Below are 25011 nucleotides of genomic sequence, written 5' to 3'. Positions count from 1 at the left end.
AAACAGGGCTTTTTCAAAAGAGAGCATCCAGACTACCTGGGTGCTTTCTTTCGAAAAAGCGGCTTGCTTTTTCGAAAGTACTGCTTGTAGTCTAGACGCTCTTTTTCGAAAGAGGCTTGCAGTCTAGACCTAGCCATATAGAAAAACTCATATGGTGAGACTGAAGGAAAATATCTGTGAGGTTCTCCTGGCAGAGGTTTTCCTTAATAGTTTCCTTAGGGGCCAGGCTTTTTTCCAACAGACAGAGCCTACCTATAAAATCTGTATGTGGATTCCAGTAGTCCTGCTCCCTTGCAAGCTTCCCTATGTTGGCAGCTGCTTCTAGCATCCCCTCCCCGCCACCCAATATTGTTTAAGTTACACCAGGGCTATGTCTAGACCGGCCAGTTTTTCCGGAAAAACTTGCCAGCTGTCTACACTGGCCGCTTGAATTTCCGCAAAAGCACTGACTTCCTACTGTAAGGCTTTTGCGCAAAAGGGCCAGTGTAGACAGCTCAGATTTGTTTTTCACAAATAAGCCCCAATCGTGAAAATGGCGATCGGGGCTTTTTTGCGGAAAAGCACGTCTAGATTGGCACGGACGCTTTTCTGCAAAAAGTGCTTTTGCGGAAAAGCGTCCATGCCAATCTAGACGCTCTGTTCTGAAAATGCTTTTAACGGAAAACTTTTCTGTTAAAAGCATTTCCCGAAAATCATGCCAATCTAGACGTAGCCCAGTTGTATAGAGTCCTAGTTAATCATTACATAAAAAGTGGATACAGAAAATGTTTCAACTTTGCCCCATTAGCTCAGAAACACCCCTATACTATCACAGAGGGCAGCCCAAACACAGATGTTTCAATTCAATGCAGGGTCATTGTTCACTTTTGATGTTTTATTTGTTTAGTGAAGTGTGAAATAAAAGTATTTTAATCCAGCTTCCCATGTAAATCTAAATGAAACTTTAACTAGAATTCTCTACCTCCATAATGTATTGTCTTTTTAAAGCATATACTATACCTGGCACTGCTGTTCCTATTGTCTTAATACAAGCAGCGTATTGCAACTTCATTAAGGAACAATGATCTGCTGATTTTTTAAAAGCATGGAAAGCAGAACATTCTAGAAATGGCATTAGCAGTTCCAATGCAATTCTGCAGGAAGCTTGCTGGTTTGAGGTAGTAGGGTGTCTGGTATTCCAGAATGGGAAGTGGAGAGTGGCAGAAGAGCAGGTTTGGCAGGAAGCTGGGTAAGAGCAAGTTCAGCGAGAGAAACAAGGTTTTTTTGTTTGTTTGTTTTGCACTCAGAGAGTTGTAGGCAGGTGTTTTGGGGACTTGAATAATATAGAACTCTTGAAGATTCATGGAGTTTAAGACCAGAAGGGATGATTAGATCATATAAGTCTAACATCTGGTCTAGTTACAGTCCATTACATTTCTCCTAGTTACCCCTGTATTGAGTCCAACAGTAAGGCATCCAGTCATGATTTGAAGACACATGAAGAGGTAGAGAATCAACCTCTGTCACTGGTTGTTAATCATTCTCACTATAAAGCATTAGTGACTAATTTCTAATTTGATTTTTGTCTGGCTTCAGTTTCCAGCCATTGGGTGTTTTTATCGTTTTCTCTAGTGTATAAAAAGAGCCTGTTAGGGTCTGGTATTTTCTCCCCTGAAGGTACGCATAGGCTAATCAAGTCATCTGTCAATCTTTTTTATAAGCTAAACAAATCATGCTCTTTAAGTCTCTGATTCTAAGTCATTTTCTCCAGCCATCAAATATTTGTTGTGGCTCTTTTCTCTATCCTCTCCAATTCTTCAACAACCTTTTAAATTACAAACAACAAAACTGGCAACAGTATTCCAGTATCAGTCTCACCAATGCTATAAGTTAAAATTAACATTCCTACTCCTGCTTCTCGCTAGACTTTTTTGTCACAGCATCACACTAGAAGTTCATTTGCAGTTTCGTGTGAATTTTTCAAATTCTTCACTGAGTCCAACTCTAAGGCATCCAGTCATGATTTGAAGATACACTAAGAGGTAAAGAATCAACCTCTGTCACTGGTATTTAATCATTCTCACTATAAAGTATTAGTGACTAATTTCTAATTTGATTTTTTTCTGGCTTCAGTTTCCAGCCATTGGGTGTTTCCAAGATACATTCCCAACCCCCTCTCCCATTCTGTACCTAGTCAGGGCTAACAAGAGACTTTGCTGGGCCGTGGGGGGATCTGGCTCCATCCCCCACAAAAGGAACATGGCCTTGGATGGAAGGGATTGTGGGGCTGGTGGCTAGCTTCCCCCAGCCAGACCTTCACCTTCACTGGGGCAACAGGGCATGTACCTCTGACAGTGATTTAAAGAGACCAAGATTCTGGCCGCAGCAACTGCCACAGTAGCAGTGGCAAAGGGCAGAAGCCCAAGGCCATTTTAAATTGCTGGGTCCCAAGGTAGCTGCCACCTTTGGCCTCCTGCCAATGGCTCCATTTGTAGAGTTATAGCTTTGCATTTGGCTGTATTAAAATACCCTGGCTATGTCTACACTGCAGAATTTTTAAACTTGCAGAACGTCCACACTACAAGCCCGTTCTTGCGCAAGAAAAAGTACAGTAAAACATAAAACCAAAGGGCTTTTTGTGCAAGAGTTATTCCTCTCCTCACGAGGAATAAGCCTTTTTGTGCAAGAGCTCTTGCGCAAAAAGGCATGTGTGGACAGGCAAAAGGGGTTTCTTACGCAAGAAACCCATATGGCTAAAATGGCCATCAGAGCTTTCTTGAGCAAGAGAGCATCCTCACTGCCATGGACACTCTTGCACAAAAGCACATTGCCGTGTGGTTGTGCTCTTGCACAAGAACTTTTTGCAAGTGTAGATGCAGCCCCTTTGTTTTAATGGACCAGCCTACTATGTGATCCAGATTGCTCTGTGTGATTGCCCCCGCCATCATTATTCATCACTTCACTAATCTTTGTGTAATCTATTATATATTTATCAGCAGTCATTTTATATTTACCTTCCATCATTGATGACTATGTGGCTTAAACACAAAAAGGAAGCTTTAAACACAAAAAGGAAGTGTATAAGAAGTGGAAACTTGGACAGATGACTAGGGAGGAGTATAAATATATTGCTCAAGAATGCAGGGGAGTAATCAGGAAGGCAAAAGCACAACTGGAATTGCAGCTAGCAAGTGTTGTGAAGGGTAACAAGAAAGGTTCTACAGGCATGTTAGCAATAAGAGGGTATAGGGCTCTTACAGGATGAGGGAGGTCACCTAGTGACAGATGATGCGGGAAAAGCTGAAGTATTAAATGCTTTTTTTGCTTCTGTCTTCACAGACAAAGTCAGCTCCCAGACTACTGCACTAGGCAACACATTATGAGAAGGAGGTGGGCAGGCCTTAGTGGAGAAAGAACAGGTTAAGAACTATTTAGAAAAGCTAGACATGCACAAATCCTTGGAATGCATCCAAGGGTACTGAGGGAGTTGGCAAATATCACTGCAGAGCCCTTGGCCATTATCTTTGAAAACTCGTGGAGATCAGGAGAGATCCCGGATGATTGGAAAAAGGCAAATATAGTGCCCATCTTTAAAAAAGGGAAGAAGGACAATCCACGGAACTACAGACCAGTCAGTCTTACCTCAGTCCTTGGAAAAATCATGGAGAGGATCCTTGGAAGAGGGGAAAGTGATCAGGAATAGTCAACATAGATTCATGAAGGGCAAGTCATGCCTGACCAATCTGATTAGCTTCTATGATGAGGTAACTGGCTCTGTAGACATGGGGAAGTCAGTGGATGTGATATACCTTGACTTTAGTAAAGCTTTGATACTATCTTCCACAATATTCTTGCCAGCAAATATGGAAATATGGATTGGATAAATGGACTGTAAGGTAGATTGAAAGCTGACTAAATTGTGAGGCACAATGGGTAGTGATCAATGGCTCAATGTCTGGTTGGCCGTCAGTTTCAAGTGGAGTGCCCCAAGGATCAGTTCTAGGGCCCGTTTTATTCAGCATCTTCATTAATGATCTAGATGAGGGGAGGGATTGCACCCTCAGCAAGTTTGCGGATGACACTAAGCTGAGGGGCTGAGAGACTTGGGCTTATTTAGTCTGCAGAAGAGAAGAGTGAGGGGGGATTTGATAGAAGCCTTCAACTTCCTGAAGGGAGGATCCAAAGAGAATGGAGAGAGGCTGTTCTCGGTAGTGACAAATGGCAGAACAAGGAGCAATGGTCTCAAGTTACTGTGGGGGAGGTCCAGGTTGGATATTAGGAAAAACTATTTCGCTAGGAGGCTGGTGGAGTATTGGAATGGGTTACTTAGGGAGGTGGTGGAATCTCCATCCCTAGAGGTTTTTAAGTCTTGGCTTGACAAAGCCCTGGCTGAGATGATTTAGTTGGAGTTGATCCTGCTTTGGGCAGGGGGCTGGACTTGGTGACCTGAGGTCTCTTCCAGCCCTATGATTCTATGTTAAATAGAGTCAGCCCTTGTAATGAACCTTCTGGATCCCATTAGAGTTACTCCCATTCAGTGATGATTCACCAGTGAAGATTATTTGAAACCGTCAGTTAACCAGATCTTAATCCATTGAATACATGTTCTTAAAAAAGTACAGTGCTAACTTTTTAGTCAGAAATTTATGTGGGACTAAGACTTACATCAGAGTAAATATATTATGTTAGTGCAGTTATCTTCACTAACTAACCTTGGAATCTCATGCAAAAATGAAATCAAGTTTGTTAAGCCTAGCTTCCATAATAGTGACTGGCATTAACTATATTTCTATCCTTTAACTTTTTTATTAATGTAATCATTGGTCAGTTTTTCCCATTACTTTGCCTAGGACTCATCTCAAGCTAATTGACTTGTAGTTACCCAGATCATCCTGCTTTCACTTTTTGAATCTTAGCACATTAGCACTTTTCTAGTCTTCTAGAATTCCCCTGATATTTGAAGGTTTCTTAATATCAGAAGACGAAGGTTCTTTCTACCAACTTTTATTGTATCTTGGATGCAAGTTATCCAAGCCTTCTGATTTTAGAAATATTTATCCCTAGTAGATGTTATTCATCCTCCTCCATTGCTAATGGAATGGAGAATTCTTCATCAGTCTTATCTGGTACAAGTACATCATTCTGCTTCTCTCCAAATACAGAACAAAAATATTTATCAATCATTGCCCTGAATTATTAACAATTTGCCACCTCCATTTAATAATGGATCTAGAATTGCTAGGATTTCTTTTGTTCCTGATACACTTAAAAAGCCTCCTTTTAATTGTCCTTAACTTTGCCAGCCATGGATTTTGTCCTGATGTGTTTTGTCCTGATGTGTCCCTTATCAATTTTCTGCACTTTCATAACTTCTAGTTGGTACTAGTTGCTATCTATTTTCCTTCCCTGCATCTGTAGTAAAATTGCTTTTTTTTGTTTCTAATACTTTTATGTCACCATTGATCCATGATCTATTTTAGCCAAAGTTGCTGTCTCTTATTGTAGAAATGTACTAAAGTATAATCTGGAGTGTAATAGAAAGAAAGCCTTGAGACATGAGATCTGATATGAAAGTCCTTGTGCAAGGCCTAAGGTCTAAATTAAAATGAAGCCCTGTTGAGATAAAGTCAAGTTAGCAAGAGTCAAGCTATGAATAAAAAAAATCAGGCCCTTTCATAAAGCCAGTTGCTTGCTTGCCTGCTCTCTATCCAATACATGAATTTGGCAAGAACAGGCCTGCCACTGTAAAACCATGTCTGGCACTGCAAAAACACAAGACACTGCTAGGCACTTAGTATTTATGAAAACACATTCCAGAAGGGTAATGCCAGAATACCTCAATACCCAGATATGGCACCATCACACTTCCCAAAGATGATACAAGATTTCTTAATTAAAGTTAGGATGATAGGATGATGGATAGAGATTTTTGAGAGAACCAGCATGCACGAATTAAAGGGTGGTAACTAACCATCTCAGAGAGACAATATATAACTTGTTTGTATAAAAGATTGTTTAGCCTGGGAGGGAATGGAAAGCCCTGGGCTATGTCTAGACTACATCCCTTTTTCGTAAAAGAGATGTAAATTAGACATATCGCAATTGCTAATGAAGAGGGGATTTAAATCTCCCCCGCTTCATTAGCATAAAAATGGCTGATGCTTTTTTTCGGCATGGGGCTTTGCCAGAGAAAAGCACCAGTCTAGATGCTGATCTTGCAGAAAATAAAGCTTTTTCCGAAAGATCCCTTATCCCTCTATGAAATAAGGGATAAGGGATAAGAGATCTTTCGGAAAAGGCTTTATTTTCCGCAAGATCAGCGTCTAGACTTGTGCTTTTCTCCGGCAAAGCTCCGTGCCAAAAAAAAGCGGCAGCCATTTTTATGCTAATGAATTGGGGGAGATTTAAATCCCTGCTTCATTAGCAATTGCGATAGATCTAATTTACATTCCTTTTACGAAAAAGGGATGTAGTCTAGACGTAGCCCTGATGTTTACCGATCAAAGTCCATTGTAACAGGCAGGCATGTACTAGTGAAACGGTAGCATTGATCTGAAGAACCAGGACTGTGCTTCATTGACAATAAACCTGGCCAAGCACCTTCACAGCTGAACCAAGCCTGTGGTCTCTTTTGGGCACTTCAATCAAGGTCTGCTGGGCTAGCTCCCTCCCCAGAGTTGGCACAGGATGTAGAAAGCACACATACATGCAGCCAGCAACTGACAGCCAAGGATAGATGGACTTTGAAAAGAACTCATGTTACCAAAAAACAACAAAATTCTCATCTGCTTGTTGGTCAACAATAGAAGGCTTAAATAGTTTGACTATTTCTACAGTAGGTAATGACAGGCGTAACATTTGTTTTTATTGTGCATCTGCTATTCCTGAGTTTCCGTTTACAGTTTTCTTGTATGACGCTTTTGTGTCTTTTTATCAGCATGGATCACTAGTTTATTCCATAACTTAATGTTACATCATTCAATAACTTGGATTACATCAGCCTCTTGAGGTTATTTATCCAGCAGTTATTGACTCAAACCAGTTTACTTGATTGTGAATATGATATTTTAAAAAACGTGATTGTGGGGAAATAACCAGTTGCAATCAGATTGCTGGTTTTCATTTTAAAAAGGGCCCACTGAAAATATTTTTTTTACTGAGGCACATTTTATTTAATATTGGTGAATTTGTCACCATTATATTAACTTATGACCATAAAATTAAGGAAAGGATTCTTGGGATTAAATCAATATAATCATTATTTTAATCATGAATGATCTAATACATTCATATCAGCTCAGATTAATTTGCAAAAATGCTTTCGGTACTGCTCTTTATGAGACGCAGTTGAGTGCATAATGGCTGGCTACAGCTTTTGCCTGTATACAGTCACTTCCCCATGAGAATGTAATTAATTTTCTTAGGCTGCTCTGTAAAGCTTTTCAATATACACGATATTAAAAGCATTCAATCATCAGTAGAAAAAAATGAACCATAAAATAAAGTTCCCATAGCTCCAGGGCCTTACGTTACACTTGCTGTTCCAAGGAATAAGCTAAATACAAGTTGTACCTCCCTTGTCCAGCACCCTTGGAACCTGAATGGTCCCAAATAAGGGGATTTTCCAGACGAGGGAAAATCTCTCTTGACATGGCTTGTGCTGCCCCAGGCTAGGACTCTAGCCAAGTCCCACTGCTGCCTGCCCAGCCATGGCTCCCCCAGGCTGGAGTTCCGTGGCTGCCAGGGATGCTGCGACTTTTGAGGCTGCTGGGGCTTCTGTGGCTCTGTGGCTGCTGGGACTCTGGGGCCGCTGTTGGCCCTCCACTACTGCCCAGCAGCAGGAGCCAGAACTCCCTGCTATGCCCTCTTCCTCAATATGGGGCTCCTAGATGAGTCATATCCCTCCTTCCCCACTTCTGCCTTGTGGCCCGACCTTGTTATACCTGAACTCTGTGGCCCAGGAACATCCGTGGTCCATGGATGTTGCCAAACCACAGAGTCTTGGTTAAGGGAGTTACAACCTGTAATAAAAAAAAAAGCCAATGGACCTTAGTTATATGCACAGCAGCATCACAAGATGGTCCTGTAATCAACACTACTTTAAAACACAAACATTTCTAATGTTTTCAGTACCTCAAAGAGTCTGTATTTCTGATGCTAATGAAAAGAAAGAAGCTATCATTAAAATGTTATAAAGGTAAAGCAGTGGATAAATTGACATTAAGTAAAAATGTATGCATAAATTTTCCAAAATACAATACAGAAGTAATTTCTCAGATAAGGAAGCAGAAACTAACAATAAAACTACAAATTAAATTATTTAATATTTGTGTATTGTCTTTTGCCACAGAGGTGAGACAGATTCTGAGGGAACTAATAGGGGTGTAATGGCTCCCTGAGGCTACATCTACACTACGAGTTTTGCCAGAAAAGGCAATGCAAATGAAGCACAGATTAGCATTTTCTCATGCTTCATTTGCATAATCTCTTCTGATCCGTCTTTGCACTAGGGGATTTTGCGCAAAAGCAAGCAGTGTGGATGTTTCCTTTTTTCACAAAAATCCCTTTTTGTGCAAGATCGGTATACCTCCTTTTTTGAGGCATAAGGATCTTGCACAAAAACATCCACACTGCTTGTTTTTGTGCAAAAACCCCTAGTGCAAAAACGGATCAGAAGAGATTATGCAAATGAAGCACGAGAAAATGCTAATCTGTGCTTCATTTGCATTGCCTCTTCCGGCAAAACTCGTAGTGTAGACGTAGCCTCAGAATCTCAAATTTCTCTCTTTTAGTAAACTTGAGATTGGCACTGTACTCAGCTCTGAATAGAATTTTTGGGGAGCCAAAGAAGGTTTATAGTATGAACTACAGCAACTATGGTGCAATATATTCAGAGATGTTTTAAGGGGGAAATGAAACTATCAAAACTTCAGTGAAGGATGATCTCACAGACACATTTTCAGACGTTCACATGCCAATAAAATGATACATCTCTTGGAACTTAATGAAGCACCTAACTGCATGATTGGCAAGCCCAAATATCATGTGCACATCTATATCTCTGTTTACGCCTAATGCTAAAATCTCAGATTTTCAAAAAGATCATAAACTTGAACACCAGAGTCGGTTTGCCCCAGCTGATCATTATAGAGTCTTTGATTTTAAGGCCAGCAGGCTATTATTGTAATGAAGTCTGTGCTTGTGTATAGTACAGGCCAAAGATTCTTACCTAGTAATTCCTGCATCATGCCCACATCTTATCATTGAACTTGAGCACTTTTAAATGGTATTCAGCTCTAAATTTACAATGTCAAGTGATGGAAAATCTATTACATCCCTTCATATGTAGTTACAATGATTAATTACCTCACTGTTTAAAAACATGCACCTTATCTCTAGGCTGAAGTTTTCTAGTTTCAGCATCCTGTCATTGGATCTTATTGTGCCTTTTATCCCTTTAATCAGAAATGTTCTTTCTGTGTTAGTACTTACAGATCATTAGTACATTTCTAGGTGGAGACTGGAATGCTGACATTGACCAGAAAAGCTCTAAAGAGGGAATTTCTCTCCATACATATAATTTCATTGTCATTGCAATTAGCAAGGTGTTTGAGCTCTAACTGTGTCAGATCAAAACAGAGGTGGATGTTGGTGAGATATTTTCCATGTAAGGTCTTTTATTTTGGGATGCTCCCCTTTTTCTTTCTGTCAAAATCCAGTCGTATTAATCGTCAAGGAAAGCTGCATTGTTCATCTCCTTTTCTTTCTGTTGTTAAGGGAGGGATGGCATAATGGAGGGAACTCACTGCCAGAGCACACACTCCAACTAGGACACAGGCATTCTTCTATTTTAGCACCCTCTATTTTTGCTATTCTTGTTCTGTGGTAATCTGCAGCTTTTGTGGCCCAATCATCCAGCAAGATTATCTTCCAAGTTCAGTTTCCCTTCCAGGTTACTAGAAAAATGTAAACATGAAACTCCCTGTAGTTTCTATTGGTCAGATACTATTCTTCAGTTTCATTATTTGACGTTTTTCTGTCCTGTCCAATAGTTCATTTAACAAATCAGTTTTTATATATTTGACCAGCTGTCACTTACAAATACCCACACATCCAAGATACTTTCAATAAATATAATAAATAGATCATTATTTTGAATCTGGCCCTAAGATGGAAGGTTTTAATCACCTGGTATAAGTATCATGGCTATGTTTAACTATAGCTTACAGGTATCCGTGACACAAAATCACCATCACTATTAACACCCACACTGGCAGTCCCAAGTAGCAGAATTTCTGTTAGTCCTAATGGCAGGCTCTCCAATGAAATCTGAAACACTGCAAAATCTAGGAAAGAAACAACTAGTGTTAAATTTCTCTCATATGCTGATGATTTAAAGTTGCCTTTTTAAAATTTTTAGCAACAGTCTTTTGTACCTTGCTCTTGAATGTCCACCGCGATGTAAAGTTTTGATCACATTCTATTCTTATAACTCCTGGCCACTGGGAAAAACAGATATAAAATTCTTGAAAGAATGAGCTCAGAGCCAAAAAGAGAATCTGTATCCCCCTGGATGTGCAGAAAGTCATTTCTGCAAATGTACAGTAACTGTGTGTCATGAAGGGAAGATTATTCTCTTGTTGATGTATGTGCTGAGCTCCCATTAACACTAATGGGAGCTATATATGTATTGAGTGAAGGAAGAATATATTCATAAAGTGCAGCCACTCAGCAAACAGAGGCTTATTTTTAGAGGTGTGTGACATAACTGGGGAATTCTTAACAGTGCAATATCCACAAGCGATACATATTTCATTATTTCCTTATATTTTTCCTCTGTGCTGTTCGGGTTTTTTCCGTCAAAAATATCATGACTCTAACTGTATTTTCTACTGCTCCACTAGTAAGTGGAGCAGTTTTACAATAAGTAAAACTGACCTGCAATGGTGTTATTAGAATGACTGTGCCAGCCTACAGTATATGGTCTTATGATTAAGGCACAAGACTAGCAACCAGAAGAACTGGCTTCTAGTGTTGGCCTTGCTATATAATTCTTGTGTGATCTTGGCTAAGTCACGTATCCTCTCTGGCTGTGTCTAGACTGGCCGCTTTTCCAGAAGAACTTGCCAGCTGTCTACACTGGCCACTTGAATTTCCGCAAAAGCAATCTCATGTAAGATTGTCAGTGCTTTTTGCGGAAATACTATGCTGCTCCCATTCAGGCAAAAGTCTTTTTCTGAAAACCTTTTGCGCAAAAGGGCCAGTGTATACAGCAGAGATTTGTTTTCCGCAAAAAAGCCCCGATCGCAAAAATGGCGATCGGGGCTTTTTTGCGGAAAAGCGCGTCTAGATTGGCCATGGACACTTTTCCACAAAAAGTGCTTTTGCGGAAAAGTGTCCTGCCAATCTAGACGCGCTTTTCCGAAAATGCTTTTAATGGAAAACTTTTCCATTAAAAGCATTTCTGGAAAATCATGCCAGTCTAGATGTAGGCCCTGTGTTTCAGTTTTCCCATCTGTAAAAAGGAATAATGCCTATGTTATTCTATCTAATGAATCAAGATTTTAAAAAACTTCTAGATCTATAGTGGAAGGCACTATACAAGTGCAAAGCTTTATTTATTATGAAAATATACAATGTATCACATGTATGAATATGAGAATATATAGTGTTATTAAAGTATTATTTTTCTTCTGATTTTTCCAAACTGTTTTATGAACTTTAATTAATTAAGCATCACTAAATCCATTTGAGGTAGGTATTTTCTTTTCCGGTGATGGATTAAAATAGAACCTAGAATCTGAACTCTTTCTATTTGAATCACAGCTGAAAGATAGGGGATCATGTTTAAATTGTTTATTCAGAAACTATCCATACCAGATCCACAGAAGGCAGGAACCAATTTTTCAATTCTGGTTAAGATGTAACTGTAGGCCTGTAAGAATGGCTGTTTTTATGATATTACAATCCAAGATCATGGAAATCTCAACTAATAGTTGAGCTCCCTCTTCCTGCAATTCCATCTCATTTTACTACATGACTTTCAACCATTACCACAAATGAAATGGGAAATACCAAATGAGACAACAGACTCATTTGCTACACAACCCTGGTTTTCAGTGTACACACCATTCTATGCATCCAACAAGACAGAACTCCTATGTAAAATACAGTAAGGCTGTGTCTACATTGGCAAGATTTAGCACAAAAATGGCCGCTTTTGCGCAAAATCTTGCCGCCTGTCTACACTGGCTGCGAGTATTTGCGCAAGAACACTGACGTTCTACTGTATGAAATCAGTGCTTCTTGCGCAAATACTCTGATGCTCCTGCTCAGGTATAAGTCCAAGAGGCCAGTGTGGACAGGTAACATCAATTTCTTGCGGAAGAAAGTGTCTACACTGGCACGGATGCTTTTGCGCAAAAGCAAATCTTTTGTGCAAAGGCACATGCCAGTGTAGACACTCTCTTACTCAAATACTCTAAGGCAAAAATTCTTGCATTTAGAGTATCTGTGCTAAATCTTGCCAGTCTAGACGTAGCCTAAGTAATTATGGAATTGGAGATTGTATCATAATGCCCAACCACAAGACAAAGGCAACCTTATTGCAACATTCCTAAATTGTTTTGGGTGTTTGATTTTGCAGCCTTAATGTTCTTTTAATGTAGACAAGCCCAGAGTTACACCAGTTAGATCTCATTGGGAATGTCTACATTGTGGCTATAAGATGTGGTTGGCAGCAGGGTTAGATGGATTCACACCACCTTGAACAGAACTAGTGCACTGAACTAGCAGTGTGGACACTGCAGCACAGGCAAAGGGCTAAGGCTGGAACAGCTGTGCTATCACATCACATTACTAGTTTTAGCATGCTCTCTCAAGCTGTGCTACCATTAGACTGTTCAGGCTGAGAATCACACCTGCCATCTTCAGCGTAGGCATAGCTACTAAGATTGAAGACCCTACTTTTGAACTACTGTATCAGTCCTGGTCCTACTGAATTCAACTCGTGTTATACTTTTCAGCTTTCTTTAAAATATATGTCCACACAAATTTTTTCAAAACATATGTTCTCAACTGAAGTCAAAATCCATCAGTGCTTACTCAGGACAATGTTGAAATTAAGGGAAACCTTTTTTGAAAGGAATTAAAATAGAACTTATTTATTCTGTGCATGCCACTTATATATTGATTATACCAATTTCAGAATATGGGCTGGGCAACAAAATCATTGAAAGAGATCTAGGTTTTTAAATGACTACATTAAATATTACTCAACAACCCTGATCATGTCACAGTAAAGCCAATGGTATTTTAGGAGTATCATTTAGAAGGCAAATATACTTTTCTGATCAACATTAATTACCCTTCAATTTAGAGGTACTGAAGTCATCCTGTGCTGTCTCCTCATTTACTGCCACTCTTTTATGTTATGTTTTGCATAACATAAGAACAGCCATACTGGGTCAGACCAAGGGTCCACCTAGTTCAGTGTCCTGTCTGCTGACAGTGGCCAATACCAGATGCCTCAGAGGGAGGGAAACAATAAGAAATCAGTACATGATTCCTCTCCTGTCATCCATTTCTAGACAAAGAGAGGCAAGGGACACCATTCCTATCCATGCTGGCTAACAGTCATTGATGGACCTAACCTCCATGAATCTATTAGCTCTTTTTTTAATCCTGTTAAAGTCCTAGTCTTCACAACAACCTCTGGCAAGGGGTTCAACAGGCTCACTGTGCGTGGAGTGAAGAAAAACTTCCTTTTGTTTGTTTTCAACCTGTTGCCTATTAATTTCATTTCTACTTCTTATATTGTGGGAATAAAGCTATGTTTAGACTACAGGGATTTTTTGTTTTTTTAAAAGTGGCCTTTTAAAAAACAAAACAAAAAAAATCTTCACCTGCATCTAAATTGCTACCGCATTCTTTTGAAATTAAATCAAAAGAATGTGGCAGTTTTTTCAACAGTGGTAAACCTCATTTTATGAGGAAGAATGCCTTTTTTCGAAAGAGCTCTTCGAAAAGGCCTTCGAAAAGGCATTCTGGAACGCAAACAGGGCTTTTTCAAATAAGAGCATCCAGATTGCCTGGGTGCTTTCTTTTGAAAAAGCGGATCGCTTTTTCAAAAAAAGTCGTGGCTGTCTAGATAATCTCTTTTGAAAGAAGCTTTTTTGAAAGATTCTTTCAAAAAAAGCTTGTAATCTATATGTATCATAAGTAAATAATTTGCCTTTCACTTTTCCGCACTAGTTATGATTTTATAGACCTCTATCATATCCCTCTCCCTCTCTTCTTTTCTAAGATGAAAAAGTCCACGTTTTTTTAATCTCTCTTCATATGGGACCCGTTCGAAACTCCTAATCATTTTTGTTGCCCTTTTCTGAACCTTGTCCAATCCCAATGTATGTTTTTTCAGATGAGATGACCACATCAGTGGACAGTATTCAAGATGTGGGTGTACCAGGGTTTTATATAGAAAAAATAAGTTATTCTCTGTCTTATTCACTATCTCTTTTTTAATGATTCCTAACATTCTATTTGCCTTTTTGATTGCTGCTGCACACTGAGTGGATGTTTTCAGAGAACTATCCACAATGCCTTCAAGATCTCTCTCTCTCCTTTAAGTAGTTGTAGCTAAATTAGCCTTCATCAGATTGTATGTGTAGTTGGGATTATTTTTTTCCATTTTGCATTACTTTACATTTATAAAAATTTAATTTCATTTCCCATTTTGTTGCCCAATCTCTTAGTTTTGGTGAGATCTTTTTGAAGCTCTTCATAATCTGCTTTGGTCTTAACTATCTTGGTATCATCTTCAAATTTTGCCACCTCGCTGTTTACCCCTTTCTCTAGATCATTTATAAATAAATTGAATAGGATTGGTCCCAGGACAGACCCTTAGGGGACACCACTAGTTACCTCTCTCTACTCAATAAACTGAGCATTTATTCCTACCTTTTGTTTCCTGTCTTTTAACCAGTTATTAGTCCATGAAAGGACCTTCCCTCTTATGCCATGACAATTTACTTTACTTAAGAGCCTTTGGTGAGGGACTTTGTCTAAGGCTTTCTGGAAATCTTAGTATACTATATCCCAGTATTTCTCAACCAGTGGTGCGAGCACCCTTTGGGGTACTCAAGAGAAGTCTGTGGGGTACGTCAATATAACTAAAATTTGGAGAAAACTGAATTTTTGTTTTAAGTTTTACAGCACTCTATTATTTTTGTACTATTTGCACCCAAAAATGTCATCGTCCAACTGGCTACTATTAACTTGTTTAAACAAATGTGCTGCAATGGTAGAAAAAACGTTGTGTGTCTGAAAACTGTAGGTACTGGGAGTACTTATAACTCTTTTTAAGGGGTACTTTATAAAAAAAGTTTGAGACACACTGCTATATCTACTGGAACCTCCTTGTCTATATTTGTTGACCCCCTCAAAGAACTCTAGCAGGTTAGTGAGGCCTGATTTCCCTTTACTGAAACCATGTTGACTTTCCTTCAACAAATTATATTCCTCTATGTTTCTGATAAATGTATTCTTTACTATATTTTCAACTAATTTGCCCAGGACTGATGTTAGACTTACCCATGTATAATTGCCAGGATCATCTCTAGAGCTCTTTTTAAATATTGGCATCTTGATAGCTATCTTCCAGTCATTAGGTACAGAAGCATTGAAAGTCTGTTCCCTCCTGAACCTTATTGCCTATTCCTGAGCTCTTTTCTCATAATCTGCCACTTCTGATTCTATGGGTTTGCATTGCTTTCAGTTTGGAACAATAAAGTTTTAAAAAGATGAACATACTATAGAAAGCTTAGAATGGAGTAAACAAAAACAAAAAACCTGCAACCCAATGGGAATATCAGTTTGAGAAACCCATTAAGCCCAATGCTTTCAGTAATGTACTGAAAGTTGGTACAATTATGCAAAGTGGATGTAGTGGGTTTTGATTTGCATCAAGGAAAATTATGTTTAATGCTTTATCAAAGAAACTTAACTACAGGAAGAAATATCCAACAAAGTTAGCTACTAAAGGAAATTGAATAACTATCACTAGAGATATTTAATGCTGCAATTGACACTCAGTTATTAAGACTAGCTTGTGGTTAATGAAAACAATCCTGCTCTGCAGATGATAGACTACATGGCCAACTAGATATTCATTCCAACTCAAATCAATCTATATTTCTTGTCAGTGGAATAATTCTAGGTACATTTTTAGTTTCCAGGAAGTCTTTGGATTTTTATAATTCCTTGATCATCACTATAGTTCTGCATTAGCCTCTTTATATTATATACTGAAAAGTTTGAAATTACTGGTTTTTTAATTGAAAAAAGATAAACCCCAAAAACATCATTTTCCTTAATCAGAAGAGGTGTCCAGAAATTTGTATATGTTCAGTCCTAAACTGTTTTATGGAAAATTTGGTCCAGTAAAGGAAAATAAATAATATTGTGTTTTAAATTCTTAGCCCTTATGTTTCAAATTTCCAATTCTGGGGCAAAATGTTTAGTCCAATAGAACAGTATTGTTATTCATGCTGTATATAAAACATATGATGAAAGATAACACACATGTTTTGGATATGTAATCTGTAATTAGGGGCAAACAAATGGGCCCACAGAAATTTTAAATTTCAAAGGAACCCCCCCAAAAAGTTTCTATAACTGGCATTCTGAGTTTCCTCTTAAAACAATATACTTATTGCATTTAGTCCAAAATTACTCCCTTGCTAAGAATTTATTTATTGTTAAGAACATAAATCTCAGCCTAAGCTTTTAATGTTTTTGAAGGTTCCTATGGACTTTTCATTTCTATGCTTAGTTTCTTCTGCCTTTAAGAGACACTTAAACCCTTGTCTGATAATTGGCTCACACTGATAGGATCCAATTGTCTGAGGTCAGGGTGAGTAAGCAGAAGAAATTTCTCTCTATGCACTGTCTAAGATCTTTTCTTAAGATCCTAGAATCAGATATTTTGTTTTAGTTTCACAGTATATAAAAGAGAAGTGTTGTTTACAAAAATTGTATATATCTATAATTTCATATATTTATTTACCAGTTTGATTTATTTCTCTATTTTTTTTAGGATCCACATAATTGATCATAATGCCTATAGTCTGCTCTCTTCATATGGGCAGACCACCCTTTAGGATATCAGTGGAAGTTCCATATATCTAGGCAGAGCAGACTATAGTAGGGGTATGTCTACACTAGTCATTCCAACTTGCAAATGAAGCCCAGGATTCATTTGCATTTTCCTGTTTGAACTAAAGCTCCTCATTGCTGGAGGAGTAACGGTAGTTCAAATTAGGAGCTTTAGTTCGAACTACCTAGCCCGTGCCACGGGTAGCTGCGGGCAGGTAGTTCGAACTACGGGGCATTTAAAAATGGCGGCACTGTGAACATGCAAATGAAGCCGGGGATATTTAAATCCCGGGCTTCATTTGCAAGTTCGAATGACTACATTAGCCACCCTAGTCTGAACTAGGGTGGCTAGTTTAGACACACATTAGGAGATGACATTTCCATGTGAACCTTGGAGGGGAAGTTTGTGCTAAGATATATGGGTATGTCTACACTACAAAGTTAATTCGAACTAACAGCCGTTAGTTCGAATTAACTTTCATAGGTGCTACACAGACAAACCGATAGTTCGAACTTAATTCGAACTAGCGGAGCGCTTAATTCGAACTAGGTAAACCTCATTCTATGAGGACTTTCTCTCTATGCACTGTCTAAGATCTTTTCTTAAGATCCTAGAATCAGATATTATGTTTTAGTTTCACAGTATATAAAAGAGAAGTGTTGTTTACAAAAATTGTATATAGTTCAACGCCTAGTTCGAATTAAGTAGTTCGAATTAAGGGCTGTGTAGCCACTTAATTAGAACTAGTGGGAGGCTAGCCCTCCCCAGCTTGCCCTAGTGGCCACTCTGGGCACCACCAGGGAAACTCGTTTGCCCCCCTCCCGGCCCCAGAGCCCTTAAAGGGGCACGGTCTGGCTAAGGTGCCCGTGCCAGGTGCAAGCCTGCCACCACCCAACCAGCAGACCCTGCACCTGGCATGGCACGAGCCAGCCACCCACTTCCACCCAGCCCTCCGCCTCTTCCCGGGACCAGGCTGGCGGCTCCCAGGAGCTTGCCCGGGGCCGCAAGAGGCAGGCGCCCGTCTGGTCTAGTGCGGACATCGTGGACCTCATCCAGGTTTGGGGGGAAGCCTCCAATGTCCATAACCTCCGCAATAGGCACAGGAAAGTGGCCGTCTAGGGCAGGATAGCTGCCAGCCTGACCACCCAGGAGCAGGTTTGCATGAAAATCAAGGTGGTCGAGTGAGATCCCGACCCTGAGCTTAGAACATAAAAACATAAGAATGGCTGTACTGGGTCAGACCAAAGGTCCATCTAGCCCAGTAGCCTGTCTGCCGACAGCGGCCAACATCAGGTACCCCGGAGGGGATGGACCGAAGACAATGACCAAGCAATTTGTCTCGCGCCATCCATCTCCAGCCTTCCACAAACAGAGGCCAGGGACACCATTTCTACCCCCTGGCTAATACCATTCCATGGACCCAACCTCCATGAATTTATCTAACTTCTCTTTAAACTCTGTTCTAGTTCTAGCCTTCACAGCCTCCTGCAGCAAGGAGTTCCACAAGTTGACTATTTGCTTTGTGAAGAAGAACTTTCTGTTATTAGTTTGAAGCCTGCTACCCATTCATTTCATTTGGTGTCCTCTAGTCCTTCCATTATGGGAACTAATGAAGAACTTTTCTTTATGCACCCTCTCCATACCACTCATGCTTTTATAGACCTCTATCATATCCCCCCTCAGTCTCCTCTTTTCTAAGCTTCATATGGGACCTGTTCCAAACCCCTGATCATTTTAGTTGCCCTTTTCTGAACCTTTTCCAAGGCCAAAATATCTTTTCTGGGGTGAGGAGATCACATCTGTACACAGTACTGAAGATATGGCTTACCATAGTTTGATACTTCCCCTCCTTCTTCTTCCCCCTGGCTTCCCCCTTCCAGCTCCCTCCTCCCAGGTTTCCTCCTCCCCTCTCCCACCCTCTTTCTTCCACTCTCCCACCTCCTTTTCCCAGTCTCCCCGAGTTTTGTTCAATAAAGTGAGTTTCTATTTTTGAACACACGTGTCCTTTATTTTGTACATCAGGAAGTGGGGCTAGGAAGGGGTAAGTGGAAGGAGGTGAGGGAGGAATGGGGTACGAGCCCCCAATAGGGAGGACTGGTGTGGCTTTGCGGGCTCCTCGGGGTGGAAGCTCTCCTGCAGCCCCCCGATTGACACCTCCTCCCAGATGGCAGCCTGCGGCAAGTGCAGCCGGGCTGATGGCCGAGTGCTGTGATGTGCTGAGTGTGGGCATTCAGGGCACTCCAAGACAGGACTGCTTTGCTGTCCCTCGTTGAGTTAGACAAGCAAGCAGGGAACCCCTGAGAACTGTCTGTCCGGGGTGGGGGTCAGGTCCCTTTAAGCACAGCCCTCAGCTAGCCTGAGACAGCAGCTCCACGCTCTAAGTCCTAATCTGATGCCCTGCTGGCACTGCTTCCGGCCATCCTTAACCTTGGTTCAGGGTCCACTCAATGTGGACATGCTAGTTCGAATTAGCAAAATGCTAATTTGAACTAGTTTTTAGGTCTAGATGCACTAGTTCGAATTAGCTTAGTTCGAATTAACTAATTCGAATTAAGTTAGTTTGAATTAGTGCTGTAGTGTAGACATACTCATAGTTCCTTTCATTATGTTTTATTCCATTGCAATAGTCACTTCTGCTATAGAGGAAAATGAACCTCATTGCGGATGTTATAGGGAAAAAATTGTGAATGAACTACCTAGTATCATCTTCATAGATTCACCATAAAACATTCAATTAACAATATAAAAAAGGGTTGTGCCTGTTAGCAGTAACATGAAAGATCCCAATCTAAGTTTCTTTGATACAAGTTTCCATTATAAACAACTCAGTTAAATGCATTAATCATAGAACACTTTCCAAAAAATGGCTTTTGGGATTTATAGATATTTGTGTAGCTGACATTGTGATCTACTATTCCAATTTTGTGAAGAAAATCCATTAGGGTTGATTAGAAATATGGTTAATTTTGAGAAGCCTCAGTAAAAAAAAAAGTGATAATACAGTTTGAAAGAAATTTAGAAAAAATTAGATATAACAGAATGGATGTAATCAGACTACACTATTTTCACATATGCAAATTAAAATAATTCTATTAATGTTTAATTTAAAAAGACATTTTTACCTTTGAATTGATCTGTTTTAATATTGATGGACAAAGTGACTACATTATTAGGTACTTAAATATTACTATAAATTATTATTAATAAAGTGTTTTTTGTTTTTGTTTTTAGCTTGGTAGCCACAAAGGAAACAGACAGTGCAAGATCTCGTAGCATGCCAATGTCGCCATCTGATTTTCTGGATAAATTAATGGGTAGGATGTCAGGCTATGATGCAAGAATCAGACCAAATTTCAAAGGTAATTTTGAAACCTAATTCAGTTTAATTTAACATTGTCTTTGATGCAAATGTGTGTTTTGGAAAAAAATTTAAAAGCAAAACAAATGTACTCAGCCATTTTCAGTTATCCTTGGCTTTGATCATTGAAATTTCAGCAAAACCATGGTCTACTCTTTGCTGAAGTTTGGCATCTCAAGACCTAACCAAAGTAGTACTAAAGTTTAGGATTCTTTTAATATTTGAGTGTAATATGTATTTACTAACATTTAAACAACTAAAAGAACACATAAGATGTTCACAGCTAAAGATTTTTTCATATTTCATTTTTTTTTACCATGCCTCTCTATTTAAAATATTTGAGGTGGCTTACAAATTTTTTTAAGAAAACACAATATAAGTAAAATATAGGACCCCAAAAGGGGAACATAAAACCAGCTAAAACACCTCAAGAGAAGGAGCACCCCTCCCCCCCCCCCCCCAACACCAATAAAAGCACAGGTAAACAGGGTGGCTTTAGCCTGGCTCTGAAACAGCGCCAATGTTGGAGCCAGGCGAATGTCTCAGGGGAAAGAATTCCATAGCCTACGGGCAAAGGCTGAGAAGGTCCTGCTCCGCGTAGATATCAATCTAATCTTCCTACGTGGAGGAACAGGGAGCAGAGCCTCCCCATCTGATCTCAATCCCTGGGTGAGTTTGTATGAGAAGGTCCTTCAAATACCCCATTCCCAACCCATATAGGGCTTTATAAGTCATAACCACGACCTTGAATTGTGCCTCGAAACATGGTGGATGCCAGTATAGTTGCTGGAACACCAGCATAATGTTCTCCATATTACAAGTATAACTTAAAACTCAAGCAGCTGCATTCTGGATCAGTTGAAGCTTCCAAAGACTCTTCAAAGGCAGCCCCACATAGAGTGCATTACAATAATCCAACTGGGATGTGACAAGAGCATGGATCGCTGTAGCCAAGCTGTTCTTATTCAGGAAGGGTCGCAGCTGGCAGGTCAGCCAAAGCTGCCCAACAGCACTCCTGGCCACTGAATTGGGTGTCATCTGCATAATGATGACACAATCCTCTAAATGTCCTTACGAACTCTCCCATTGGCTTCATGTAGATGTTAAACAGCATATGGGGACAGATGGAAGTTGCGGGACACTGTAGCATAATCACCATGGGTTCAAGCAGCAGCCCCCTATCCCCACTTTCTGAAAGCATCCCAACAGGTAGGACCACTGGGGCTCCATCTGCAGCCTCTGGACCCCCTGGCTGTCCCCTTCCCCCATTCATGTCATGCACTGGGGCACAGGAGCCCTCCATTTACCTACTCCTCCCCCTCCCTCCCGGCACTTTCAGAGGAAATTGCCTGATTCATGCTCCATCTACACTCCTTATCCTCTTTCCCAGAGCTGGAATGCTGTAAATCAGCCATTTGTGAGTTTCCAGCTCTCCAAGGGAGGGGGAGGACCAGGGATGGAGTGTGAATCAGGCCATTTGCTCGGAGGGAGATGGAGGAGTAGGAAGTGTGGGGCCACAGTGTTCCACTACGCAAGAGGCGCGTGGCGGAGGGAGGCAGGAGGTGGGCCACAGGGCTTTAGCTGGAACCCCAATAGGCTGCTGTGGCCCAATGAGGTGAAAGAAGGCCACTCATGTGGCCCACCCACATTTGTGGGTGCCCATCCCTGCTCTAAGAACAAGTAAGGCCAAATGACTCTTCATGTCATTTGAACTTTGTAATTTATTAACAATTTTAATATGTGAAACAAGTACTACTATGAAATCACAGACCCTGGTATTAATAGGAAATTGAATCTTTTTTTTATTAAAATCCCTAGGCATTGCAGATAATATATTCTTTGACTACCAATTGCATGTATATCTATGTATCTATCTCTTGGTTTCCATATTTGATAGGCAAGGTATTATACTTAAATATTTTCCTCATTTTTAATTATGGAACTGTGCATCAGATCCAGAACAATTTAGCATCACTTGTTTTATTTTTTAATAGCCGATATGCCCTTGAGTACACTATGAAATTTCATGATGTTCTGTTTTGAAGCAGACAGTAGCATACTGAATTGGAAATAGTAGAATGTGCTAATATATACAGAAGTGATATATCGCTGAACTGGAATTTACATGCACGCACACATTGGATAGCCCAGTGGCAGCCATTAAATATAGTTCCCTGAAGTTACCTTACCATTCCCTCCCCCACACGCACCCTGCTTGGCCCCAGTCTTATCTTATATTGAAAGTCAAGAAACATCAGACAAGATTAAAAAGCTTTAATCTTTAACATTAGTAAATTAAAAGGTCACCACAGTCAAAGTGACTGAAAACTTGGTACCTTTTTGTCCAACAGATCTGTTTCCTCTGTGTACTCATCTCCGTTTACTTTACTGAGAAGGATATCTTTTAGCACTGTTTTGTTTCTGTACTTCACTGCAGAGCCAAGACAATTGAAAGGCGAGCTGGATTCTATTCTGGTCCATGATCATCAGCAGAATTTTGTTAACAAAGGTGCCGATCCTTCAAATATTTATTACAGCAGTAGTCTTGTTGATGTAAATCTGCAGTAAAGCATCAGCTATGACAAAACTGCTTATAACTTCAGTGGGACTACTCAGGATAGTTGAACACTACTCTTGTTATTAATTTGGGTCTTAAATTCCAGATCTGTGACTTTTATTACTGGTCACTGCAAACAAGAAAAGAACCCAGCTTGGCTTTCAAATTCAAAACTGAGCTATATAAAAACAATGATGATAGAGCTCTCAGTTAAAAGAAAAAATGTTTTTTTTTCACTAATTAAGAGAATAAATAAGTTATGGAAGCAATTGAGAAAATGTGGCTATCACATAAAATGGAATATACTAGCTCATTTTTTTTCTTAGCTGTGTTTGCAACCAGGAACAAAAAGTTGTAATAATGTGCTTTTGTTACTAACTGGCATACAAAGGCTCAAAAACAGCAAATCTGTCAAGTAAACAGTTACTTTTTTCCTGGATGCTATAAAGGAGAGCTATGATACATATTCTGTTCTACTAAAACTGACATGTAGACCCTTGATTGTGTTAGGTGATATAGAACAATTCAACAAAAAGCACATTCACTTTTGCATAGCATCTTCTTTGAAGACATGATGATCTCCCTTCTCTTTCCTGAGCCCTAACTGGGATTTCTACAAATTACAGGACAGTTAAGGAATCTTTGTAAAAAGAGAACTAAACAAAAACCTATTAAACAGTTAAACCTACACTAAAAAAATACTCTTACATCACTTAAAAAGAAGCACTGAATGTCATCTCTTTCTTCTTCCCAAATGATTAAGTCCTTGTTTTCATCATAGTTTAGTCAAACATATTTTGATGGTCACATAATATTTTTTTTTCTTTTGTAGGCCCTCCAGTTAACGTCACATGTAACATATTTATAAACAGCTTTGGATCCATCGCAGAGACAACCATGGTAAGGCACTCTACTTCAGAAAACATTTAAAATGCAACTTAAAGTAACTGAAAGAACTGAACAGCAGGTTAGATCTTCAGTTAGTCTGGAGCTAAACTGAGGAGGAAAACATTTTTATGGTTCAATAAATAGAATATTTAACTGAATAGTTGGTTTATCTGGTAGTAAATTAATCATTTTATTTTTATCATGCTGAGAGAATGCATCTATGAAGGTCAACAATTATGCTTTTCATATATTTTAGTCTTTTAGTGCTAGTTTTAAAGAAATTTCATATTTTTATTACATTTGAATTAAAAAAGTAATAATCCGTGCATATTACCTTTATAATATCACATTAAATGGCTTTGTTAGCCACTATTCTAATTTTACAACAGAGGTAGGCATACATACTATATGATAATGTCTTTCAGTGAGGTATGATTTACTATAAATAAAATGTAACACCAATGTATAGAATACATTAAATTATATACATTAAAGAATCCACTCTACTGAAAAAATATCCACAGCTGCCGAAACACTGCGTCTAGATTGGCAGCGCGCTTTTGCGCAAAAGCAGAAGCCCAGAACCATTTTGAAGAGGGCAAAAGGCCACCAGCCCTTTGCGGGGGCAGGGCTGGAGCTCCATTCAGACACGTGCTTAAAGGGGTCTCACCGGACAGCCGTTTGTCTCCTGCTCCGTGCATTAGGACCTCTGGCAGGGACTGACAGCCATAGCAGGTTTGGTGGTTGACCTCTGACTTTTGGGAACACCACCCTTTTGCCCCCTACTGCTTTTGGTTTCTTGTGCCCTGCTCTGTCTGCCATGGAGCCGTGGGTGGCCATGTGCCTGCTCTGGCCCCTGTCGGCCATTTTTGAGTGCCTGCAGCTGGTGCTCCAGGCCGGTGCCCTCGTGTTTCAGGACCAGGAGACACAGATCGCCTTCAACTCCCTCACCAGGGATGCCATGGCATCCCCGTGGCATCAGCACCCCACCGTGGAGAGGCCACTCTAGAGATTGGACACCAGTACGGACTGGTGGAACCGGATGGTCCTTGGGCAATGGGACGACCAGCAATG

The 25011-nt window shown here is 39.9% G+C and overlaps 1 protein-coding gene across 1 annotated transcript in view; it reads left to right on the top strand.

The window, feature by feature from the left end:
* The window catches only part of GLRA3 (glycine receptor alpha 3), a 141105-nt gene that overhangs the window by 15929 nt on the left and 100165 nt on the right, over positions 1-25011 (top strand). Inside the window, exons 2-3 of the mRNA XM_075930226.1 lie at positions 20366-20493; positions 23882-23949. Of these exons, the coding sequence (XP_075786341.1) occupies positions 20366-20493; positions 23882-23949 (196 nt within the window). The remainder of the gene's footprint in view (positions 1-20365; positions 20494-23881; positions 23950-25011) is intronic.

Source organism: Pelodiscus sinensis, chromosome 5, assembly GCF_049634645.1.
Source record: "Pelodiscus sinensis isolate JC-2024 chromosome 5, ASM4963464v1, whole genome shotgun sequence".
Lineage (NCBI taxonomy): Eukaryota > Metazoa > Chordata > Testudines > Trionychidae > Pelodiscus > Pelodiscus sinensis.
This window is presented reverse-complemented; position numbering and strand designations above follow the sequence as displayed.